The following is a 26,801-nucleotide window of genomic DNA, read 5'->3' on the forward strand; positions in this document are numbered from 1 at the left end:
AGAGGGGGTCCCCCAAGGAGTATTTGGGGAATCCAGGCTGATAAGAGTCTAATTCTTATCTGGTGGCAGCGAGATAGATCCAAGCTGGGTACAAGCTTGGGGAAGGTTCACAGTAGACACCCAGATTTTGTACGCTAAAGTCCAGATCTGGGACAGATGTTTACCACACCAGTGCATGGGGTTGCATCCCTGACCATCTTGGCTAATAGTCATTGATGGACCTATCCTCCACGAATTTATCTAATTCTTTTTAGAATTCAGTTATACTTTTAGACTTCACAACATCCCACAGCAATGAGTTCCACGGGCTGACTGTGCATTGTGTGAAGAAATACTTCTGTTTGTTTTAAACTTGTTGCATATTAATTTAATTGGGTGATCTCTGGTTCTTGTGCTATGTGAAAGGGTAAATGACACTTCCCCATCCCCTTTCTCCACACCATTCATGATTTTATAGACCTCTATCATATTGTCTTAGTTATCTCTTTTCCAAGATGAACATTCCCAGTCTTTTTAACATCTCCTCATATAGAAACTGTTCCATATCCTTAATAATTTTTATTGCCCTTCTCCATAGCTTTTTCATTTCTAATGTTTCTTTTTGAGATGGGGTGACCATAAATGCATGCAGTATTCAAGGTATGGGCATACCATGGATTTGTATAGTGGCACTGCATTTACTGTTATTATCTATCGCTGTCCTAATGGTTCCTAACATTCTGTTAGCTGTTTTGACTGTTGCTGCACATTGAGTGGATGCTTTCAGAGAACTATCCATGACGACTCCAAGATCTCTTTCTTGAGTGGTAACAACTAATTTAGACCTCATCATTTTGTATGTATAGTTGCAGTCTGCTTTGGATTTAACTATCTTGAGTAATTATTTATCATCTGCAAACTTTGGCACTTGATTGTTTACCCCTTTTTCCAGATCATTTATGCATATGTTGAACAGCACTGATCCCAGTACAGATCCCTGAGGACACTGCTACTTACGTCTTTCCATTCTGAAAACGGCCCATTTCTTTCTATCTTTTGTTTCCTGTCTTTTAACCAGTTACTGATCCATGAGAGGACCGTCCCTCTTATCCCAAGACTGCTCACTTTGCTATGAGCCTTTGGTGAGGGACTTTATCAAAGGTTTTCTGAAAGTCCAAGTACACTTTATCTACTGGGTCATCCTAATCCATGTTTATTGCCACCCTCAAAGAATTCCAATAGATTGATGAGGCATGATTTCCCTTTACAAAAACTGTGTTGACTCTTCCTCAATATATTGTGTCCATCTATGTGTCTTATAATGCTCTTCTTTAATACAGTTCAACCCAATTTTCCCAGTACTTTTCCTGGAAGTTAGGCTTACGGGCCAATAATTGCCAGGAGCATCTCTGGAGCCTTTAAAAATATTGGCATTACATTAATTATCCTCCAGTCATCGGTACAGAAGCTGATTTAAGTGATAGTTGCAATTTCATATCTGAGTTCCTTCAGAACTCTTGGGTGTATACCATCTGGTCCTGGTGTCTTATTACGGTTTAATTTATCAATTTGCTCTAAAACCTCCTGTACTGACACCTTAATCTTGTAAAATTCCTCAGATTGGTCACTTAAAAAGAATGCCTTAGGTGTGGGAATCTCCTCATGTCCTCTGCAGTGAAGAATGACACAAAATATTCATTTAGCTTCTCTGCAATAGCCTAATCTTCCTTGGGTGCTCCTTTAGCACCTCAATCATCCAGTGGCCAAATGATTGTTTGGCAGGCTTCCTGCTTCTCATGTAATTAACATTTTTTTTTTTGCTGTTAGTTTTTTATGTCTTTTGCTAGTCCCTCTTCACATTCTTTTTTGGTCTGCCTAATTATACTTTTACACTTGCCAACGTTTATGCTCCTTTTAATTTTCCTCATTAGGATTTGACTTCAAAATGTTAAAGGATGCTTTTTTAGCTCTTAACCACTTCTTTTTACTCTGTTTAGCCATGGTGGCATTTTTTTGGTGCTATGTTTTTTAAATTTAGGGTATACATAATTTGAGCCTCTGTTATGGTGTTTTTAAAAAAGTTTCCATGCAGTTTGCAGGCATCTCATTCTTGTGACTATTCCTTTTAATTTCTGTTTAAGTAGCTTCCTCATTTTTGTGTAGTTCCTCTTTCTGAAATTTCATGTTACTGTGGTGGGCTTCTTTGGTATTCCCTCCCACCCACAACAAGGATGTTAAATGCAATTATATTATGGTCACCATTACTGAGTCGTTCAGCTATAATTACCTCTTGGACCAGACCCTGTGCTCCACTTAGACCTAAATCCCTTGTGTGTTCTAAGACTAACTGCTCAAAGAAGCATTCATTAATGGTGTCTAGAAATTCTCTCTCTACATCATTCCTGAAGTGACATGTATCCAGCCAACACAGGGATAGTTGAAATCCCCCATTATTATTGGGTTTTCTATTTTATAGCCTTTCTAATCTCCCTGGGCATTTCATGATCACCTTCACCATACTGGTCAGGTGGTCAGTAGTATATTCCTACTGCTCTCCTCTTATTTTTCAGGCATGGAATTTCTATCCATAGAAATTCTAGGGTACAGTTTGATTCATTTAAGATTTTTTCCATACTTGACTCTATGCTTTGTTTCACCTATAGTGCCACTTCCCCACCAGCATCACCCATTCTTTCATTCCTATATATTTTGTATTGTGATATTACAGTGTTATCATTCGATTTCAATATCCTCAATGACAGGCACTGCAGTTCACCCATCTTATTATTTATATTTCTAGCATTTGTATACAAACTCTTAAAACATTTGTCACTTTTTATCTGTCTGCTTTCATGTGATATAACTGAACTGCACTCTTCTTCATTTATGACCACAGTCCTACTGAGAATAATGAGAGATGGCAGCTGTTTTGAAAGAGGGTAATTTTACATATCATTTGCTGCAGAAAAATATTATTTGTCAGTCCCTGCCAACAGAGAATCTTTCAGTTATGATCAATAATGAGGAAAATGACCACCAGGTCTTACATTTCATTTTCAGCAGTAGCCTATGTCACACATCATTAAGCTTTAACTGTAAGGGAAGCTTAAAGTATTTGCATTATTAAGATCATTTGGGAACAAAAAATAGTCTGACACCAAATATGGTGCTAAACTTGTTAATGGTCCCATTAATTAATTTTTACTCAAATGAATTAGCCAATTTACTTATAAAATTTCAGAAAATTCAGTCCTTACTCAAAGAGTAAGTGCTGTAATTTTGGGGAGAGTATGCTCAATTCTTCGGACATAAAGTGGTTGAACCCCTGCTTCAAGTGCAAAACCTAGCTCAGACTTAACTATAGAATTGTATGTGAGACTTTCATAATAATACAACTGCAGAGTATAACAGCATTATGCTGGGAGGTATTGGTGACTGCATGAATCAAAAAGTTTTGTGAGACTGAATATTAATTTAATCTTCAATTAACTATTCCTGGGGGCATTCTGCACCAAAACATTAAAAAATCTGCACACACTATTTTAAAATTCTGCAAATTTTGTCAAATAAATGTGGAGGCTCCAGGATATACAGCTCCCCAGACACAGACTAAGTGGTGAGGCTGCACCCAACCCTGACACAGCGCATCGACTGAGTCTGCCATAGAAACACCCCGGGCCCTTCCCCTCCACATCAGGTGCACCAGGTGTGGGCAGGCAGGCTCCACGTGAGGACGGGTTTAGGGGGTGGTGGGATTCAGGTGTGGGTTGAGAGGGTTCTGTGTGGGGCAATCTGGGTGCTGGTGGCTCAGTGGGGGAACCAAATGCGGGGGGAGGATCTGGATGCACAGGAGCTTGTTAGGAGGTTCTGGGTGCAATGGTAATGAGACTCTACAGGTGGGTCCAGGTGTAGGTGGTTGGGGCTCAGCAGCAGGGGGGTCTGGATGCGGGGGGGGGATAGAGCTCAGCAGGGGAGTTTGGGTGTGGAGGGCTCAGGGGGTTGTCCAGATGCTGGGGGAGTGGGGCAGGGATCCAGGTGTGGCTGACTGGGGCTTGGTGGGGTAGGGGTGGTCCAGGTGCAAGGGGAGTGGGGCACATCAGGGCGTTTCTGAGTGTGGGAGGGCATGAGGGGGTCTGGATGCCTGGGGTCAGGTGGATGGGAGAGCAGTTCCCTGTACAGGGATCCCTCTCCCTGCAGCTGACGAGTGATGGGTACAGGAAGGGATGGCGGAGGAGGAGGGAGTTTGCAGAGCTTCCTGCAGCTGTGGGAGAAATCAGGGGGGTCTGACCCAGCCCCGGATGCCATGCAGGGAAAGAGGAAATCCCGTCCTCCCCAGTCCAGCGAGGAGTAGCAGCTGAGCCAGGCGCAGTGTAGGGAGCTGCGTCTTCCTCAGTAGCATTAGTAATGCTACGCTATAAGTTTGAAAAATACAAATGTGTTTGTCCCATTCAGATTGACCTTGATAAACAATTATATTTATATTTTACCAGTAACAGTTCTCCAGCTGACAGAAAAGACAATATGGGTGTGTTACTTCTTGTCAACAAATATTTTTTGCTGCTAGTTCATGAGTTCAGGCTCAGAGAATCTCAGAGCACTTTTCTTACCCAACCATTTTCCCCCCGACTTCAGCCTCTTTTTAAAGCCATTTGAGGATAGCTGCTCTCAGTAGCACTGTTTTGGTATCCATTATTTAGTCGGAACAATCCCAACCCTCCTTTTTAAAATAAGAGTAATTTTTATTAATTATACTGAAATACAATTACAAATGATTAGGTGCCAGATGTTGCCTACAAGCAAAAGGCCCTCGGAGAGTATATATAGGCAAGATGGCCACGCATGCCAGGTGCCACACAGCTTTGATTGCTGTGCAAGTTCTCAGCTCCAGCTATGAAGTAATGCTGTAATAAATTCAATGAGCAGAAAAAACACCCAGGGAGCAAAATAATTGTAATTAGTCCAGTGCACTACACAGAAGACTGACCTAATTTAAAAAATGTTTTGCAAAGCAAGTCTCATCTACTATCAAAAGGATTATGGAGAGCAAAAGGCAAAGTTGTATCTTTGAGATACGTGCAAAGGAAAGCAAGAGTGTCAACACAAAAATGGGTGCACTAAACTCTGCTGTCAAATGCTAGGACGCAGAGCATGCTCTCAAAGATTATCCCAGACCTTCTATCACCATTTGAATTTCATTCTTTGTTTAAACAAGAACAAGCGCTGTCTTAAATCAAATATTAACAATACATGTCAACAATTAGAAGACACAAAAACCCCTCAGTTATGTCCTGATGCAGCAGGTTTATGACCAACTGACATTTTCATTGTTATAATGTCGTCTCACTTGTTAGTACTTTTTCTTTGGTAAAATTTATTTAACAGGGGTGTGTGTGTGCCTGTGTGTGTTTGTTTTTCTCTTTCAGTGGTAAATCTTACCCAGCAACAGTTATGGAAGGAAGAACAAAGAAGAATGCTCTGGATATCAGTATGTCCCAAATGACAATGATTTGTATACTTGTTACACTAATACAAAGCTCTGAAATAATCACCCCCTTGGAGGATCAGACATACACGGAGACTTTAAATGCACCTTTAACTGTCCCAAGACGATTATTTTATGAGCACCTCACTTCCTATAATACCTCTGAGCTTCCTAAGCATGGGTTGTTTGAACTCTCCTCTTTTCTGAGCAAATTTAAAACATTTAATATATATACAAACACATAGGCAAAGGTTATAAAAGATAAACCAAACACACACACACACACACATATAATAACCACACCACCATCCTGTGATCAGGCACTTCTAATAACCTGTCAGCATTTGCACTCTCTCTGGGTTAATGATATCAAAAGAGAGAAAATCTTCTATGTTAAGGACCTGCTATATATTCGAAAAGCCACAAATATGTTCTGTTCTTTCTATAATATTGGGCTACACTTTCACCTAAGAATGCAATACATGGCTCATTAAGGGCCTGTGAGGATTTGGGAAATCTATGTACAACTCATGAATTGTTATTCATTGTTTGAGACAATGAACTGTATGTCTGGTTAAGCCCAGATGCTTATCTGAACTATGTTCTTGCACACCCTGATACTTCTTGTCCTAACAAGACAGGGGAGTGGCATCTGTATGTCCAATTATGAATAGGTTGATCGTTAAAGACTATCAGCAACTGAACAGAATTTGCCCAGGCAAAACAAATGGGCACTGAGATAGAACCAGTTTTCTTCAATTTTTCTGTACCGTAGGTGGTTAGAAGAAATGGAATTTCCCCAGCAGAGGGAACAAAGAGATGAAGTATCGATGCAGCCCTTTAAAATCACAGAGGGCATGTCTTCATTAGCAATGGCAGTGCTTTAACGTTGCTGTGTAGTCATGGCACCAGCGAGAGAACTCTCCCAGTGCTATTAAAAACCCCCATCTCCACGAGGGGCGTGGCTGCCATCACTGTAGCACTGTCTACACTGCCATGTTACAGCACTGAAACTTGCAGCGCTCGGGGGGTGTTTTTTCATACCCCTGAGCGAGAAAGCTGCAGTGTTGTAAAGTGGCAGTGTAGGCAAGGCCTGAGACTGGGACCTTCAGACAGGCAGAAAAGTTGGGGCAGGAGAAAGGAGCATGCTTTTGTGGCAGAGGAGACCTTTTTGACTACTGGATTAGAGCAAGCTGAAGAAAGCTGGTTGCAAGAAGGAGAGTGAGAGACTCTGTAACTCAAACTATAAACTGCAGGAGGGGGGGATCATGGACACTCTGAAAGGACACTGATCGAAATCCAAAAAGAATGTTCATGAGTGCTAAGGAAATTGAAGCAGATAAAAGCATGTCAGTGTTTCTTATTTTGCCTACATCTGTATATCTCTTGTGCTGTCTATAGTAAAGAGTAATTGTGCTAGAAACTTTTGCAAAGCCTGTGTCTGTTTGCTTCTACAATCATGTGTCCCTGAAGAGGTGACATGTAAACCAGTGTGTCCACAAGGTTAGATCTCTGAGAAAGTGTGCTTAATCACCTGGGGATTCTGGGGGAGTAGGTACTACCCTCAGAGTTCAGACAGCTGGACCACAGTGTCAGCTCTCAGGGGAGGAGACTAAAGAGGGGGCGCCTAGAAACTCAGAGCCAAAGGCAGTGCATACAGGTAAGTTTAAAAATACATGGATCTAGTGTTGGGATCCAAACAAAGTAGCCTCGTGAGTGCCTAGCAAGCAGAGCTCAACTAGGGCTGTGACAGGGCTCTATTTCCTACAGTGAAACGCTGGGAGGGAGCCAGGGGCCCAGAAAACTGAAATATTCGCCTTGCAGAGTTTCCAATTAATGTTCTCAAACACTGACCACTGACACTTCTGCTTGCACAATCGCCAAGCCCCATCACACGAATAGGCTGTAGATGTGAAGGAGTTAATCCAGAGCATTAATGAAAAATACTGGGGAATAAATCTGGCACATTTCTGGGTTGCTTCATATCTGCATCCCAATGGTGCTTCTCAACACATCATTAAAGCTCAGGTATTTAAGAAATAGCCAAATCAAACAGATAACATTCTTACTGAAAAGGCCTTTTGTTAATAACTACCCTCACAACAAAGCCCGTTACTAACTTTTGCATTCTTCAATGCCTGTAAGAGATCATCCAGTTAATGAAGGCTGGGCTGTGTTGCAGATGGGCTAGTTGGCATGGAGTTTATTTGTAACAAGTTTTTTTTAAATACAAACATACAAAATTTTATATATATCATTCTACGCCTTACCCACAACTGTTTGCATGTCAATTGTCTTCTGAGATTGTAAATTCTTTTAGGCAGGTACCTTATCTTTAGGTGTGTATTTATAGGGTTTAGCACAATGGGGTCCTGATCATCACTGGACTATAAAAATTATTAAAAAATCCTGACGTATTAAAGAGCAAACGGTAAAGTAAGTACTAAAATAGGCTACACTGCAGTGATCCAGAGGTCTTGTATATATTTCAAGATTATTTGTAAAGATAATTGGTGGTGACTGGATGCTGCACAGGAATGTAACCAACGGCCTTTCTTTTCTAGATCAGTGCTCCAAATCCAGACCAGGTTCACACTGACTGAAAAGACACTATTTGATGGCCATTAGCTGTCCACAAAGTGAGTTGATAGTTTTGGTTCAGTTCTTGTTCTTTAACAGCTGAGATGCTGAGATGATCAGTTTTATCGTGCGCTGATGAATAAGTAGTTCTGAGAGAAGTAGCCAATCATGGTGGAAGAATTCTTATAATTAAGATCTGTTCAAAAAGAAGAGCAATTTGTGCAATGGCAGCATGAAGAATGATAGTATTTCTCAGCAAGTTAACAGTATGCAGCACACAGTAGATTCTTGTAATCTAACGGGGGACGGCTATTAGTCAAACTGAGTGCACGGATTTGCATTGTATATCGTTGACAAATAACCGTAATCATATAAGTCAGACCCCAGACGGCCCAAGTTTAAGGAAATGTAGTATACTGATCACAACCATATAGCATCCCAGCACGCTAACTGCCTGACAGAATTACATTTCACTATATTCCAGCACAGATAGTAAAGCAAATCTCACATCCAGTTCTAACTTAAGTTTAACATAGAGAAAGTGTGAATTGACAATGCTGGGCTGCTAACCTTTCATATGGTTTGAATGTGGCTATACAAAACTAGCAACAATAAATTCCTGAAGCAACTTTTTATTCCCAAAGTAGCAATTAAGTTTTACTATCCAATAAAGTGTGAAACTCCTGACGGTGACCATTCTCGTATGTAAGTTACACAGTAGATATGTACAGACAACAGGACCCGACATTAAAATAATATTTTTAAAGATCCTGGTGAAAGCCTGTAGTAATGAGATGAATCATCCCTTTACTACCTTTTATATGTTATCTCCAAAACTTGGATAGCAATCTTACAGCACTAACAAAGAAAAAAGAGTCTATTTTTAAACCAATCAATAGCAGAATTGATTTTATTGATCATTCAGCCATATGGATAAAATCTTAATTTCCAAAAAGCAGTGTCTATGGATGCTGGCATCTATACCCTTTGATTTTATTACACTGATCAGTGGGGATTTTCAGTTGTAAGGCTCAAATGGGAAATATTTTTCAAGATCTCCAAGGCAGCCAAGAAAGTCAGCTTTTGAGTGACATGTGGCAACAAGTGAAGAATTTAAGTTTGTGGGAGACATGCTTATAATTCAATTAACCTGTCTGATTTAAAATGCATGGTAGAATTCTGCTATCCTTTCAAAATGAAGAATTTGCTTCTAAGCATGTATCTCATTTGGGAAAATCACAGTTTAAGGGTTGCACTCACAGTGCCTGATCCAAAGCCCACTGAAGTTAACAGAAATACTCTCACTGACTTCAACAGGCCATGGATGAGATCCACAGGTATCTTCAAGACAGAATAACCCAAAGGTGGAAGGAGCCTGCTCAAACTGATTCAAATAGTAGAATTCCACTGCCATTTTTTTATTTTTAGGATAACAACATCATTATTTAAAGCATTTAGACCCCTGAGTGGCTAAAATAATGCTCCTGAGGAAAAAAACATTTAATTTAAAGTGTATTTTGCTTTCTCTTCTTTTTCCTGCAGAAATCAAACTTCCAAAGGTCAACTTATTTAAAACATAAGCAATCTTTTAGTAAGAAATCTAATAAAACAAATTACTATTAATTTCCCATTCTTTTTTTCATCAACACACTGCAGGCTTGAGGACTCAGCAGAGAAGGGGCCAAGTGAATCTTGTAGACATGCCAGAGGTATTACCTCTCTGGTTATTATTACAGTGTATGCTGCAGGAACTAGTAATAATATGCTTAGGAAAGGTCCACTGATCTCAGAATAACATCTCTTACAAAGCAGGGACCTGACTCTGAAAACCCTTTATAACATCAGTGAGAGTTTTCATGATCAGGACCTCATGGCTGCTATGACACTATGGGCTCATGTGACCAAGTTACCTGGTACTGGACTCCATCTTGTTTAAAGGCCTGGGAACCAAGCTTGTAGACAAAGGGTTCCCGCCCAGGGCTGTCCTTAGGCATACACTGCATACGCGGCTGCGTAGGGCACCAGAAAATTTGGAGCATCCCTGGGTCTTAAGTGTCCACCCTCCCGCCTCTTCCTATCTCTGTTCTGACCCTTCTTGCAGGCTCCCACAGCTACCTGCTGCAGCCTGGTGACTCTTACTCTGGAGGGGATCTAGTAACTTAGGGTATGCCTACACTGGCACTTTACAGCGCTGCAACTTCCGCGCTCAGGGGAGTGAAAAAACACCCCCCTGAGCGCTGCAAGATACAGCGCTGTAAAGCCTCAGTGTAATCAGTGCGGCAGCGCAGCTCCCAGCGCTGCACGCTACGCCCATAGAGGATGTGGTTTATGTGCAGCGCTGGGCGCTGGCGGTCCGACCACACTCACACTTCAAAGCGCTGCCGTGGCAGCGCTTTGAAATTTCAAGTGTAGCCATACCCTTAAAAGTGAAAAAGCCTTCCAGCCTGCCAGACCTATCACCACAACATTGGAACTATTAAAGAGCCATTCAAGTGGTAATGAAGCCATTTAACAGGCATTTGCCAAACCTCAGGTATATATTCTCAGTTTCTGAATTTGCTAACAAAAACAGTTGTGCATTACTGTAATATTTACTCAGAACATGTTAGTCTACAGGACCTTAGTTTAAAATTTGCTTTATAAATATTTCATTAGAAGACTGCTGAAGATTATAAAATCACATCTCTGAAAAATCCTTGCATAGATTTTAGATCCATAATCTGCATATTCATCTTCAGCTTTAAATGCTTGGATCTCCAGACATAGTTTTTTCAAATAAACCCTTCAAAAGACCACTCATCTAAAATGCATATTTTAATTTTAATTATTATAGTACAAAAAACTTGTTTCCAAAATGTTCCTGTCCATCTCTTTCTCCCTTCACCCCCGCCCCCGCTGGAGAGAGGCTAGCTCTTAAAGGGACAACACCCCTTTCCTTCCAGATAGCTGGACAAATGAGTTTCCTTTTCTTTACTTCTGACTATTTGATGAACTAGTTGTAAGAAAACCCACCAGCAAAATCAGTACCTCAGTAAGATATAAAATCCTTTATTAAGCCTAAAATATTTGGAAACATATTTTTTAAAGTTGGTGAAATTTCATATATATGTCTTTTATGGAGATCACACAAAGTAAATTAGAGTTCCCTTTTTCTAAAAGCAATGAACACTTATGAACACACTAAACCTCTGTGACTGATTAATTTAAAATAATGTCTTTGTTTCAATGAGTTAAATATGTAGTAATCTGGAATGATTACTTTATGAAGGTTTAAGAGTACATTTAAAATATAAAATCAGCTCAGAAATACTGATTATGAAAATGTAAAACAGAAGAGCTGCATTATGTATTCCATAATATTTAATGCTGTACTCAGCAGGACAGCTGACTTACCCTTACTACAAAGTTTTTGCAAATAAATCTCCGACAAACTTCAGGGTATATCAAAATACCTGTGACTGACATTTTTCATTCCTAAATTTAGTGCTTTTAATTAAGTACCTTCTGCATGTCCAGTCTTCACCTTCTGGCATGCAGTGGAAAACATGCTCCATTATCTTTTGAAAAAAACCAAAACTTTTCTTCATTTGCTTCATTTTGGTTCAGGAATTTGGCTGGAAGGGGGTAAGCAGGGAGGAGGAGGAGGAGGGAGATAGTGGTGAGGGGTGGGGCCTGGGCAGAATGAGGTGGAGTATAGGTGGGGCCACAGGTAGAAGAGGTGGGCTGGGGGGCTAACCTCCCCAAGAGGCAGCATCACCCACCGCCCATGACAGCAGGTAAGAGCGGGTCAGCTCTCGCATACCCAGCGTGCGCTGCAGTGTCCATAGGTGGGGTCATATTTACAGAGCCGAATGCGCTGGTGCCGCACATTCTGTGTGAGGGAGCGGGTACGGGGCTCTCTGCAGGGATACTGTGACTCTCCGCCACTGCGAGGTGGGTTGGGCAGCTTGGTATCTTTGCTGCCTCATCCCCCCCCAGGGCTCCGAGCCCGGCCTGCTGTTGGGCATAGGGGCACCAGTTTAATAATACAGCATAGGGAACCATAAATCCTAAGGACAGCCATGTTCCTGCCCTATGCAAAAACTATTTAAGGCAGGGGAGTGACATCATCATGGTTATTCACTGACTCCCTGCCTAAAGCAGACTCTTGGAAACAAGGACTGAACGAGTGGGAAGTGCTGGACCCAGGCTAGAGAGATTTCTAGCCTGTGAAAAGAATACGTGAGGTTTTAAGCTGCAAGCAAATGCAACTTGCCCCTTAAGAGCCTGCGGCTGGTTTAAATCATAATTTAGGGTGAGAATTTGCTACTCATTTCCAATCTCTTTAGTATATTAAGCTTAGATCGCATTTTTGTTTATTTGCTAGGTAACCTGCTTTGATCCGTTTGCTATCCCTTACAATCACTTAAAATCTATCTTTTGTAGTTAATAAATTTGCTTTATCACAAACCAGTGTGGGAGTTACAACTTGGGGCAAAAAGTTGTTGTATATTCTCGCTCCACATCGAGCTTCTGCTGTACAGCTCTCTGTGGAGCACAAGATGGTATAATTCTGGGTTTACACTCCAGAGAGGGGTGTGCCCTTGAGTAGCTGGGCAGTTCCTTAGCTGTAGCCTCCCCATGCAGAGCGGATCACAGCAGCCTGTAGGTTCTGCAGCTGGGAATGTCTCTACCTGTCTGTATGCTGGTGAAAGAGAAAGCTTGGAGAGTGTGGCAACTTATCACAGCCCCACAGTGAGAGAGAGAGCCCAGGCTGGTGGGTCAGCGGGCTCAGTGATATCCCAGTTCCAGGTGGCATCCTGGGGGGGGAACCCATCACGATACCCTCAACCTTATCTCCAGCCTAAAATTTTTTGGTTTTGAAATAATAATAGTTAATGTAGTGGGAAACAAACAAACAAACAATACTACATCTGGAATCCAATGATAAAGGGCATGAAATTAATTTACAGAAATCTTAGAAGATTTGCTTATTTAGTTATAGTAGCTAAGCTTAGCTGTAATTATAGGCATCTTTAACATATTTGTTCCAGTGGAAAAAACAACATCCTTTTGAAAACTATTTTTTAAAGTAAGTTCCTTAAGCAAGTGATCTTGGGCTAGTCACTTCACCCTCTCTCTCTTTCAGTTTCCCCATCTCTGAAACTGGACTGTTGGAAGGATTAACTAGAGCAGAGGTGGCCAACCTGGCTCTGTGGATGAGGGGAAAGCAATGGATGTGTTATTCCTTGACTTTAGCAAAGCTTTTGATATGGTCTCCCACAGTATTCTTGCCAGCAAGTTAAAGAAGTATGGGCTGGATGAATGGACTATAACGTGGATAGAAAGCTGGCTAAATCCGTCAGGTTCAGCGGGTACGTGATCAATGCTTTCATGTTATAGTTGCGCAGCTTGGTATCAAGTGGAGTGCCCAAGGGTCAGGTCTGCGGGTGGTTTTGTTTCAATATCTTATTAATGATCCTGGCGGATTGTTGTTGGCTGCACTTTTTCAGAGTCTGCAAATGAACCTAAGCAGGAAGGAATAGTACATATGTCTGGCATGGTAGAGACTAGATAGAGGGACCAAGACAATTAGGGATTGGGTGAAAAGAATCTGAGAGGTTCACAAGGACAACTGCAGAGTCTGCACTTAGGATGGAAGAATCCTGCACTGTTACAGAACTAGGGGACCGAATGGATAGAACATTCAGTCTGAGAAAAGGAGGCTTGTGGTACAGTGGATGAGAGTGAATTGGGTCACAGTGTTGCCTTGATTGCAAGGCTAACGGGCTTTTGGGCTGTATCAAGTGGTCTTGCAGCAGATTGAGGATGTATCATTCCTCTATATCTGCTTGGTGAGGGCCTAATCTGACTACTGTGGTTTCCAGTTTTGGGCCCACACTACAAAGATGGGAAAATTGGAAAGGCTTCGCGGAGGGCACCAATATGATTAGTAGGCTGAGCAACATGATATTGAGAAGGGCTAGGAAACTGGAAATGTTAGTTTGCAGAGGGAGCATGAGGGGGATTTTGATAGGCTGGCTTTCTTACTACCTGAAAGTGGGTTCCCAGATATGCGATCTTAGACTGTTCTCAGTCGTAGCGGATGACAGAACAAAGAAGTAATGGTCTCAAGTCTGCCGTGGGCGAGGTTTAGTTGGTATTATTAGGAAACTTTCACCGGAGCGGTGGTGAGCACTGAATGGTTTACTGGGAGGTGGTGGAATTCTCTTCTTAGAGTTTTTAAGGTCAGGCTTGCAAAGTCTGGTGGGATGATTTAGTTGTGGATTGGTCCTGCTTTGAGCAGGGGGTTGGACTAGATGACCTCCTGAGGTCCCTTCCAACTCTGATATTCTATGATTCTATGAACCTGTGGCTCCAGAGCTACCTGCGGCTCTTCAGAAGTTAATATGTGGCTCCTTGTATAGGCACTGACTCCGGGGCTGGAGCTACAGGCACCAACTTTCCAACATGCCAGGGGGTGCTCACTGCTCAACCCTTGGCTCTGCCACAAGCCCTTCTCATCCCCTCCCCTGAGCCTGCCGTGCCCTGGCTCCTTCCCTCCCCCCAGAGCCTCCTGCATGCCACAAAACTGCTGATGGGAAGGGAAGGGGAGGCGCTGACTGGTGGGGCTGATAGTGGGTGGGAGGTGCTGGGAGCAGAAGGGGAGCTGATGGGGGGCTGTTGATATATTATCATGGCTCTTTGGCAATGTACACTGGTAAATTCTGGTTCCTTCTCAGGCTCAGGTTGGCACCCCTGAACTAGAGGGTGTTAAGGATTAATTAATGTTTGCAAAATGTTTTTGGATGAAAAGCACTGTAAAAGTGCATTATTACAATATACTGATTTATGCAGGGTGGTCAAATTATTCCAAATAAAAGCTGTTTTTTGGCTATAAAAACTTATCAGGTCCTAGAGAGAATGCATAGGTTTTATTTTCTGGACAGTGATGTGAAGAGCTCTGTCCATTTCCAGCCATCACTGGATGATGACCTACTTCCCAAATGAGTCAGAAAAGTAACAGCTACTTTTCTATGGTGCTGCTCTGACTGTGAAATATAAAAAGCATGTTTCCTCCTTTCTCAAGGGAGGCAGAGCTACAAAAACAGGAAAGCAGCAGCGATGCAGAAACCTGCAGGTGATGGTCAAGAGAGGGGAGAATGGAGGAAATTATCTAAAGGAAACTATTTTAAGCAAAAACAGCCAGCTGACAAACACGTAACAAATGTATGTAACACTTAAGCAAAGTGAGAATCATGTTTAAGACTCAGGATTAGCACAGAGGTTTAACTTAAAATGTCACTGCTCGTTTTGGCTCAATATTTCAAGTTATTTAAATAATTTTAGATGTATAGATATTGACATACAATTTGCACTTGTCTTTAAGCACTGTTAGTGCATGGTGTGATGTCCCCATGATGTTTATCAATTTCCATGTAGTTCACATCTTGGATACTTTACTAGTTAGGCCTTGAAATGTCAAAACCAATCGAGCCCATATTAAGTAGATTAAAAACTGCCTAACTAATGTCTTAAAAGTAACTGTAAATGGGGATTCAGTATCCAATGGGAGCATTTCTAGTGAGGTCCAGCCAGGGTCTGTTCTCGTCTAACGGCTATTAAATATCTTTATTTTCTTCCAGATTATTGATGAAGTCATTACTAGTTACATTTGCTGATGACACAAACATTAGTGGAATGGTAACTAACAATGGGGACACGTCACTTTTTTACAGACAGAGCTGGAATGCTTGGCAAGAGAGGCTCATTTTAATATAGCCAAATACAAGGTCAAATCTAGGAACAGAGAATGTAGGTCACACATAAGATGGGGGACTGGATCCTGGAAAACAGTAACACTGAAAAAGATGTAGATAGAGTATTATACTGGGAACTCATGTTAAGCTGGTTATTTACAATTACCGCTAAGAGGGCGAACACGATCCTTGGATGCATAAGAAGGGAAATATCAAGTAAGTGTAAGGAAGTGGTATTACATCTGTATACAGAATTAGTGAGACCATTACTGGAATACTGTGTTCTGGCATCCACACAGTTCAGAAAGAAGCTTGAAACTTTTCTAAGGAGTTAAAAACAGGCTACCAGAACGATTCAAGGTCTGAAAAACATGCCTTACATTGACAGGCTCAAGAAGCTCAATCTATTTAGTTTATCCAAAAGAAGCTTAAGAAGCAATTTGATCACATTGTATAAGTAAGCACATGGGGAAGAGATTTCTGATAGTAAATGGCTTTTTGGTCTAGCAGAAAAAGAAACAACAGGATCCAGTGGTTGGGAGTCTTCTCACCCATTGTCTTTCTGCTTCAAACTCTTCGCTCTTATTGTCCAAGACCTTAAAAAACTTGGCTTCCGCTACACTCAAACTACCTGACATACTGTTCCCGTGTCCTTCTTTGTTAGCTGTGAGCTTTCTTCCATACAAGTCTCTATTCCTGGAACCCAGAATGCCAAACCACCAAGTCCCTCTTTCAAACACACACATTACAAGAGGCCTATAAATTCTAGTATTGCACAAGATGTTTGAAAATCTTGACATTCTCCCCCACCTCAAAAAATTCAATATAGATTGCTGAATTACCCATTTGTCAGCTACTTAAGTCTAGAACCCTGCCTTCATACCTTCCTGGGCATCATGTTTACACTGTTGATGCTATATGAACTAATTTTTTTTTTAAAAGAGGAATCTCACTAAGAACAGTATTAAAACAACCTATCATTTTATTTTTTCATGCTGCAATTATAATATGAAAATATAATCTGTAATTTGTACCTGACACAAACTTCTGTCGAATTTGGATCTGGGTCCAAATTTCTCCAAACTTTTGGAGTATTCAACTCCAGAGCACTGGTTTGAACCATGATGGAGACAGGGTCCAACAGAAACATTCTGATCATAATATGAGCTCCCCTAAATTTCAGAGGTGTTCAGACATAGGTTGGGTTCAGGGCATCTTTAGCTTTGACAATTACACAGTGCAAATTTAAAAAAGTATATTTTACTTCATCTTTCTTCTAATAATTTGTGAGGAATTATTTTTATGTGCTGTATCTATCAATTTAGTCTAATGAAATAAAATACATTCTACTCCACAAAAGAGAGACTCTAAAAACTAACAGTGAAGTCTCTAGACACAAAGAAAAGCAAAAATAATTAACTAGTAACGAACAGAACCTGTTTTCATTGGCATTGTGGCAGCATATTTAATTTCTTTAAACTCGAACAAAAGAAGAGCAAATAATGCTGTAGTCACATATAAAAAGACAATTCTGCCTACATTTTACTCACCTATAATTCTTTCATCCCCTTCTCCAGCCAGCATTTGCAAATGCTATTTCTGGGGGAATTCTGCGCTACTGCATACATGCAGAATTCATGTCCTCCTGTAGATACCCCTTTCCCCCCAAAATACATTCTGCCAGGTAGGTGCTGCAATTACACCTTTTGCCCACCAGGGGCTGCTGTAGCACCAGAAGAGAGGGCAGCCACATCACAGACCGGAGCAGCCAGCCCTGGAGATGGAGAAGAGTCTTCATTCCTCACAGAGCCCTGCCCATTGGGGCCAGGTGACGAGGCACAGGAAGGATGGGGGAAGGGGACAGACAGCAGGGCTGCTGGGGGTCTGTCATGGTATCTTTCCCCAAACTGAACCTTAGAGTCCAAAAAATTGGAGTACCAGCATGAATTCCTCTAAGCTTAATTACCAGTTTAGATCTGATAAGCTGCCACCAATCAGGACTTGGAGTGTCTGATAAACTCTGGTCTCCCCAAAACCTTCCCTGGGGACCCCCAAGACTCAGACCCCCTGGATCTTAACACAAGGAAAGTAAACTCTTTCCCTCACTAGTGCCTCTCCTAGGCTTTCCCTCCCTGGGTTACCCTGGAAGATCACTGGGATTCAAACTCCTTGAATCTTAAACAGGGAGGAATGCCCCTTCTCCCATCCTCCCTTCCCCCTCTCCCAGAGGCAATACAGATTCAAGCTCCGTGAATCTAAAACACAGAGGAAATTCACCTTTCCTCCCCCGTCCTCTCTCTCCCACCAAGTCCCTGGTGAGTACAGACTCAATACCTCAGCCTTAACCAAAGGAAAAAAATCAATTAGGTATTTTAAAAGAAAAGCTTTTAATAAAAGAAAGGAGAATAAAGATAATACTGTAAATTCAAGATGGAATATTACAGGGTCTTTCAGCTTATAAAAACTGGAAAAAAAGCCTCCTCCAGCAGAAATACAATTTAAATACTTCCAGCCAAATACACATTAAAACTCTACCAGCCAGATACACATTTGTAAATAAAGAAAACCAATTAAAAAGACTACACCGCCTTTCTACTTGCACTTACTACTTGAATAGAAAATTAGAGCCTGTAGTACGTCCAGCCACACTCAGATCCCAGAGAGAACACAGACAAAGAAAAGAACACACAAACAAAGACTTCCCTCCACCGAGATTTTAAAGTATCTTGTCTCCTGATTGGTTCTCTGGTCAGGTGTTGCAGGTCACTGTTTGTTAACCCTTTACAGGTGAAAGAGACATTAACCCTTAACTATCTGTTTATGACAGGGTCACAGACTGGGATTCAGTGGTGAGGGACAGACTGGGGCAAGGGCATAGGAGCTAGTGGGATGACAGCATTGAGCCAAGGGCTGAATGGGAGTTGGGGTGCAGGGCCACATGAGGATTGGCGGTAGGGAGTGGCTGAGTGGGAGTGCAGGGATATGAGCATGTGCACCTTTCTCAATAGGAGAGGCTAGGGGTCAGCCAGGGTCTGCATGGGGGAGGCTCCCCAACTCCCCAACAATCCCTCCCACCCCCCAAAAACTGTTCCCCACTTCTCCCACCCACACCCAACAACCCTCCAGGTTCACTCCGAGGCTCCTTCCAGCAATTACTTCCCTCTCCCTCAGCTCCTCCATTACCCCTGACCTCACTAAGCCTTTGTACTACTTCTGAGGGGTGCGCAAAATGCGTTTCTGTATTGTCGTTTAAATGAATTATTTCTTAAAGTTCTGTATTAACACATCCAGTAAGGAATCTATTTGTCAAAAAACATTTCCTGAATCTTTTTTGTTGTCTGACATGCTTGCTGACAGCTATTTTAAAATGAATTACCAAAATAACTGAAAATAGCATGATTATATTGTGTTATTTAGACAAATAAAATTTGCAAGGAATGGGCAGGACAAGGGTGTTTGTGCAATTAGAAAATTGGCAACCCTACTGGGGACAGACTATAGGTTATATCCTGTGGCTGGATAATGTGATGCCACCTTTAGGCAGAGACAGAAAAAAGGCTGGATCTGGATGAAAATATAGCCATACTTGTAAAATAGTAACATCTATAATGACGAAAGAATACTAGTGAGATCACCTAAAACCAAACTTACTGTGAGAAAAAGGTAATATGGTACCATAGGTCCAGTACTGTGAAGTACTCAGCATCTTCAACAGGATCTGGATGTTATTCAGCACTTCACAGCAGTAGTCCCCTATATACTCTTGTTGAAAAACACAGCTTCTGCTGAAGAGCAGAGTAACTGGATCCAGTCACTTTTGCTTAAAACACAATTGTTATTGCTTATTTATCGATATAAGCTGATTAAACAGATGGATGAGAAAATGCAAAATGCTGCCATAACAAGCAATATAAAGTATACCATTTGTGCAGATATTTTGCTCAGTTTATTTGGCAGTTCTACTCTGTCCACCCAGACAAAATATTACAAGGAAAACCAGATCTATAAATTGTCAGCCTCAGGAACTCATTAACATCAGTTTAAATTTTAATATACTTCTTTGAAATTGTATTATGATTAGGTGCAGTGTCAGACAAAATATTAATGCAAACAGGTCTTACTCAGAGACTTGAATGGATTCCTGTTTTTAGTATTCAGTATGACCCTCTATATTATTTTTGTTAATAGCCATTTCAAGAAATTCTCTCTTTTCTGGGATTGGGGGGTGGACAGAGTAGTGAGTGGGTAGGCAGGAGGGCAAGGGAACTCTCACAGCCATCAACAAACCCTATAATTTGTGGTTCATTATGTGTTTTTTATATCTATCTATCTTTCCCTGCATAACTTTGATTTCTTATGCGAGTGATTGTTTTTAATGTAAAGCAATGAAATTGCTATGTTTGATTTACCTTAATATACATTTTGCCATCCTCGTTAGAATGTAAGATTAACATGCTCTGAATATATGTTGGACATTCTATGCAAAAAATGCAACTGTTATTTAACCAACCTGAGCTCTATTACTGTGTTCTTTAACTGATATATTCAAAATAGCAGAGCATTTTACTACTGCTTTCTAGAAGTCACTAGAAAGTCAAATTAAATAAGAAAGGCAAATTTTAAAAAAACAGAATTAAAGATTAAAAAAATCAACAGGCCTGAGACATATCCTTTCATAGAATTACAATTTCTAAAATTGAAAGGCAGATCCAAAATCTAAGCACAGTAATCGCAAGTTAGAAATACCAACTGCTCCTGCAGGGATGTCGATGTCTGCACAGTGCTGTCACTGCTATGTCATTGCTGTTGGGCCTAAACATCTGTCTAGCACACGTGTAACTAATAGACAAAAAAAGGAGAAAAATGTTGAGTTGTGAGTATGCACACATGGGAAATCACCACAATTTCCCCCCTCAAAATACTCTCTCTTTGAAATCAAAAACAAATATATCATTGGGGATTTGATACTCAGAAGACTCAAAAGAACATTCTGAAAGGGACAGATGAACAACAGGATACTGCCTTCCCGGAGCTAAGACATGAGACATCACTCCAAAATTAGAAAGGCCTCAATTTGTGGTGTTTCATATCAGCATTAAAGACACTGTATGTAGGACATCGCACCGACAGTAGATGACTTCAAGGAACTCAGAAGTATGCCGAGGAAGAAGACTGTCCAAGTGATCTCCTCTGAGACCCTTCTTATCCCATGAACAAAACAAGGCAGAAGACTCTGGAAGTGAACCGCTAGCTAGATAAGTGGTATAGGATTGAGGATTTTGGTTTTGGGAAACATTGGTCCACCTTTTATGAGGAAAGGGATTCTACATATTTTGGATGACCTTCACCTCATTAAAAGAGGGATCAATCTTCTCCAGAACAGGCTGACTAGAATAGTCAGGAGAGCATTAAACTAATAAAAAAAGAGGAGGGTAAAAAGATGAAAGATATGAGCATTCAATTAGCACAAAATTGAGATGTTGAGAACAAAATTAATCAAGGAACTGAAGGACATGACAAAATTCTTGACTTGCTTATGTATCAATGCTAGGAGCCTGGGTAACAAACAAGATAAATTTGAATCTGTCATTTACAAGCATAAATTTGATCTAGTTGGTATTAATGAAACCTGATAGGAAGACTCCCATGATTGGAATGTTAAAATCAATGGTTATAACCTATTTAGGAGGGGACTGAGCAGGCAAAACAGGAGGAGGAATGACACTATTTAAAAAGCGGCATTACCTGTTTTCAAGTCACTGATTACTTCAATGAATATGATCCTGAATGCTTATGGATCAATGTCCTAACAGATAAAGCAAAAGATGGGGTAACAGTTGATATCTGCTAAAGACTATGAAGTCACACTAGGGAACAGAATGACCAGCTCCTTATGCACCGCTCTATAATGTGCAGGAAAAAAGTCTTGTGATCATGGGAGACTTCAATTTGAGTGACACATGCTGGAGGTCTCATGTTGCCAGTACTAAAACATCTTGAAATTTCTCAGTGTTATAGGATGACAAATTTCCTAACTCAGAAAGTGTTGCATCCAACATGAGGAGAATTTTATATTAGACCTCATCTTGAGAGATGAAGCGGAACCGATCACAGAGCTAAAAATTAATGGCAACTTAAGTACAAATGATCATGACTTCACCACATTTATAACGTGCAAACAGAATAAAGCCAGACCAGGGATGTATATACTTGGTGCTTTAACAGGATCAGTTTCACAAAACTGAAAACAATTAAGAGCCAGATCAACTGGGAGGAAGAATTTTATCAGAAAAATATGAATGATAATTTGAAATTGTTGAAGATGCCAAAAAAAGCCATAATCCTACAACAGAGAAAGGCGACTGTATTGGTTAAAAAACTGACCTGGTTTAAAGGGTGAATGAAGGCAACTATAAAAAATAAAAATTACTATATAACAAATGGAAGACTGGAGAAATTGACAGTAAAGAACATAAATTGGAAGCCCTGAACTGTAGAAAATTGATAAAGGAAGCAAAGGGACACAAGGGGAAATCTAAGTCAAGCAGAGGTAAGGACAATAAGGAATTTTAAAAATATATTAGGAACAAAAAGAATTCTAACAATGGCATTAGTCCATTACTAAGTGGAAATGGCAGAATTATAAAAAATAATGCAGAAAAGGCCAAATGTCCCATAAATATTTCTTTTCTGTATTTGGGAAAGAAAGATGATGTAGTCATATATAACACCACTCTTTCCATTCCACTAGTATCTCAGAAGGATGTTAAACAGCATCGACTAAAGTTAGACATTTCTAAACAAGCAGGCAGCTTGCATTCAAGAGTTTTAAAAGAGCTGGCTGAGGAACTAGATGAACCATTGATGTTGATTTTCAATAGGTCGTGAAACATCGGGGAAGTTCCAGAAGACTGGAAGAAAAGTAAAGTAATGTTGTGCCAATTTTCAAAAAGGATAAATCGGATGACCAAGGTGGTTATAGGCCTGGCAGTCGGACATTGATTCTGGGCAAGATAATGGAATGGCTCATTCAAGAATCAATTAGTAATGAATAAAGGATGGTAATATAATTAATGCCAATCAACTTTGGTTTGTGAAAAATAGATTCTGTCAAACTAACTTGATGTGTTTTTTTTTTTAGATGAGATTACAAGTTTGGCTGATAAAGCATAAATTTGATCTAGGTAGTACTACTGATATTAATCTAACATACTAAGGCCATGTCTACACTAGCAAACTTACAGTGGCACAGCTGTAGTGATGCAGCTACACCACTGCCACTGTAAGATCGCTCATGTAGCTGCTCCATGCCAACAGGAGAGAGCTCTCCCATCGACAAAATAAAAGCACCTCAATGAGCAGTGGTAGCTATGGCGGCGGGAGACGCTCTCCTGCTGACATAGCGCTGCACACATGACTGCTTATGCCAGTGAAATTTACGTCGCTCAGGGTGTGTGTTTTTTTTTTTCACACCGCTAAGCGACATGTTTTGCCAACATCAGTGATAACAGATGACTTCTTAAGGCATCTGACTGAGTACTGCATGACAGTTTGATTAAAAAACTAGGAAGATATAAAATTAACATGGCACGCATTACAGCAGCGGTCCAGGTGTTTGGCAGCATTTCGGTGGCGGGTGGGCCCTTCAGTATTGCTGAAGACACAGAACAACTGAAGGGCCCCTGCCGCTGAAATGCCCCACGAGACCGGCAGAGGTCCGGGTCTTCGGCGGCATTTCAACCGTGGGGGGCCCTTCAGTACTGCTGAAGACACGGAGTGACTGAAGGGCCCCCCGCCGCCAAAATGCTGCTGAAGACCTGGACCGCCGCCAGGTGAGTACAAGGGCCACAGTTTCCCCGCTTTGCCCCAGACCCCTTGAATCCTCTGGGTGCCCTGCTTTATTATACAGGATGTTAGACTAGATCAGGGGTTCTCAAACTGGGGGTTGTGACCCCTCAGGGGGTCACAAGGTTATTACATTGGGGGGTCACGAGCTGTCAGCCTCCACCCCCAAAGCCTGCTTTCCCTCCAGCATTTTAAACAGTGTTAAATACAAAAAAAAAAAGTGTTTTTGATTTAGAAGGGGAGTGCACTCATAGGTTTCCTGTGTGAAAGGGGTAACCATTACAAAAGTTTGAGAAACACTGGACTAGATGATCACAGTAATCTCTTCTGGCCTTGGAATCTATGAATCATTCTGTGTCATGCAGCTTCCTCGTTCTTTGAAGTTATACAGACAACCCTATGCTTAAAGTATTATTGACATACTTCCCCCTCCCCAAAATTCACAAGCATACATCACAAATTTTGGTCTCTATATCTACACTATGAAGAACACAGCTGAGATTTGATTTAAACAAGACAAGAGATCCAAAGTAATAGACAAGATTTTTACAAACATTTTAAAAAGAAAAAACACTTAAGGGGTTGGCAAATTCACTGAAATGCAGTGGACTGTTCTCCAGTCAGCACTCTAAAACATCTCAAACCACTTAAATACAAAAGCTCAAAATAAAGAAACTTTCAAATATAATCTTTTTAAAAACTCTGCTAAAGGTGCAATGCACGTGTTTTTAGGAAGCATCACAAGCTGATATCACAAGCACATAAAATAAAGCAGGCGGTGTTTTCCTGTAATGTTTTAGTTGATACTGACGCTGTCAACCATCGCAAGGGAGCAATGTAATTCGAACTCACCAGGTAGGGTAAAGATGAACCAATTTTCAGATACTTAAAAAAACAACTATTTCTGTATTTTATGAGGTAACACTTTCCCCCTTACAATGGAATTCACCCTACTTTTTGCTTAACTGGACAGAATTAAATTCTTATCCTGGAAACAGGTTTTAGAGTTGCTATTCCAGCCTATGGATTGAAACAGCGATTCTTCTATCCTTTTCCCAAAAACCCATTCATATTAACACATCCAGATACTGCCTCACCTCCCAAAGGACACAGAAGAGCAGAAACTTACATATGGCTACTCCACCCATGCAACCTCACAGTGGTGCAGAACCTTGCACTGGTCCTCTGTACCTACATGAATTTCACCCTCACGGACTTTGGCAATTTTAGTCATATCCACTAATCTATTTTTAGTCAAAAAAATAGAAAACACCTTCTAAATCTGACAGTGTGAATAGAATCATTTCAGCTCCTCTCTTTTAATAACTGATCTTTTAAAGATAACAGAACTTCTGCCTTTTGTCTAGAATTTGTATATTATTCTTTAATTGAAAATTTATGCTAAAGCTTGATATTCTAGTGACTTTAAAACTATCTTTCATCATGTACATTCCTCACAGAACATAATAATATGGGTCCCATTTAAATCATTGGGAATTTTATATATGTGATGGAACACAGTGGATTTACAAAAAAGGAGATGAGATCTAAACTATTCACAATAGCCTCTATTCGGATATAGTCAAGCTCAGCTATTCATTCTTCTCAAAACAGATCATTCATACTGTGATCTAAATCTGCAAAACTAAGCCATTTTTGTTAGTGTGAGTGCAAAATTCACATAAAAATGGCAAAAAAACAGTACCCTTTCTTTGACTCCAACTTACAAGCAACTGATTTTTTTTTTTTTAAACTGCACCTCAGCCAGGAAACTAATTAATTTAGGTAAAATATAAATTTAAATGAGTTATAAACACCCCCAAATTGGGGCACCATAATATCAATGCAATAAGGCCCCCAAACACAGTAGCCCAACTTGAAGTTAAAATGTGTATCCATTTGGACTCAAGACTTACCAGTCTCTGCATACTTTTTACATGGGTAGGACTGATAGATAAGGCCTCTTCATACCAGCGTTTGGCTTCATCAATATTTCCTCGAAGTTCAGCCACTTGACCTCTCATGTAGAGAACATTATGTGACATTGGAAAGAGGTTAGCTGCTTCCTGAATACATGCTGTGGCTTCAGCAGGCTTCCCAATTCCTATATAGACTTCAGCTGTAGGAGGAAGAAAAGAAAAAAAGAGTAAATACATTAATGTATTTTTCTCTGGTTAATCATAATATGCCAAAATATTGCAAGAACGGTTACATTTTCTTGAGGTTTTTTTCATTTCCTGCCAAGTGAATCAGGTTATTTCACTCAAGAAGGGTAATAACTGAAGCTACAAGAAGTTGCCACACAAACCGTTCCCCAAATGAATCTTTTAGAAAATAAGCAGCTTTTCTATCTGTAACATGTATACTTTAATTTTTTACAATGGCTGTTCCAGACAGCTGAGAGCTTTTTAATACAAATGTTTTAGTACTACAAAGTAAACTTAATAACAGCTACTTTTAATAAACACTGGCAATTCTAAAAAACTTATCAGCATGTATGCTGACACTATTAAAGAAAAACACTGTGTCCCCATGTTTCAGGTGTCAGACTGGAAGGCACCAATTACTGAGCTGATTGAAAAGTTTCTGCTTGTTATTAATATGATTTTACAAGTCACAAGCTGAGGGAAGTGGCATCTGCTCATGTTCCCAACCACTGTATGTGGCAACCTGATCCAAATTATCCTGTGTATTTAAGCCTTTTCTTCTTAAAAACGTATTTGATAAGAAAAAAGGTTCTCGGTAACGTAACATAATTGAATGATAGGTCTATTCAGCATTCTGATTTGCTGAGAAACTGCTTGTGAGATATGAGAAATAAGTTATTTAACTCAATAAGTTTATGTGAACATTAAAAACTGTACAATTATATTGGCAACAATTAATTAAAAATATATCATAACTGATATAAATAACTGGCTGGCCTGAGAATGAACTGTCTTTAGGTTGGGTTGGCTAGCTAAAAGTTGCTCAATAAGTAATTAATTAATGGCTAGAAAAAAAGTGTTTTGTTTCAGGCATTCCCTCAGTCTTAAATATTATTGTTATGTTGATCAATTAGCTCAAAGTCTGTCCTTTGACTGGGAGGATGGAGGGTTAAAAATGATGGATGAGCAAGGGACTGTTATCTTATATGTTTGCATAGCACAACTGGGCCACAAATAATGATTGGGACC

The 26,801-nt window shown here is 40.4% G+C and overlaps 1 protein-coding gene across 5 annotated transcripts in view; it reads right to left on the reverse strand.

Annotated features, from left to right (window-relative positions):
* The window catches only part of TTC7B (tetratricopeptide repeat domain 7B), a 336,047-nt gene that overhangs the window by 33,317 nt on the left and 275,929 nt on the right, over positions 1-26,801 (reverse strand). For all 5 annotated transcript variants that reach the window (XM_032766516.2, XM_032766515.2, XM_075065637.1 and 2 more), the window contains one exon: positions 25,542-25,744. In XM_032766516.2, the coding sequence (XP_032622407.1) occupies positions 25,542-25,744 (203 nt within the window). The remainder of the gene's footprint in view (positions 1-25,541; positions 25,745-26,801) is intronic.

This window comes from Chelonoidis abingdonii, chromosome 4, assembly GCF_003597395.2.
Source record: "Chelonoidis abingdonii isolate Lonesome George chromosome 4, CheloAbing_2.0, whole genome shotgun sequence".
Classification (NCBI taxonomy): Eukaryota; Metazoa; Chordata; order Testudines; family Testudinidae; genus Chelonoidis; species Chelonoidis abingdonii.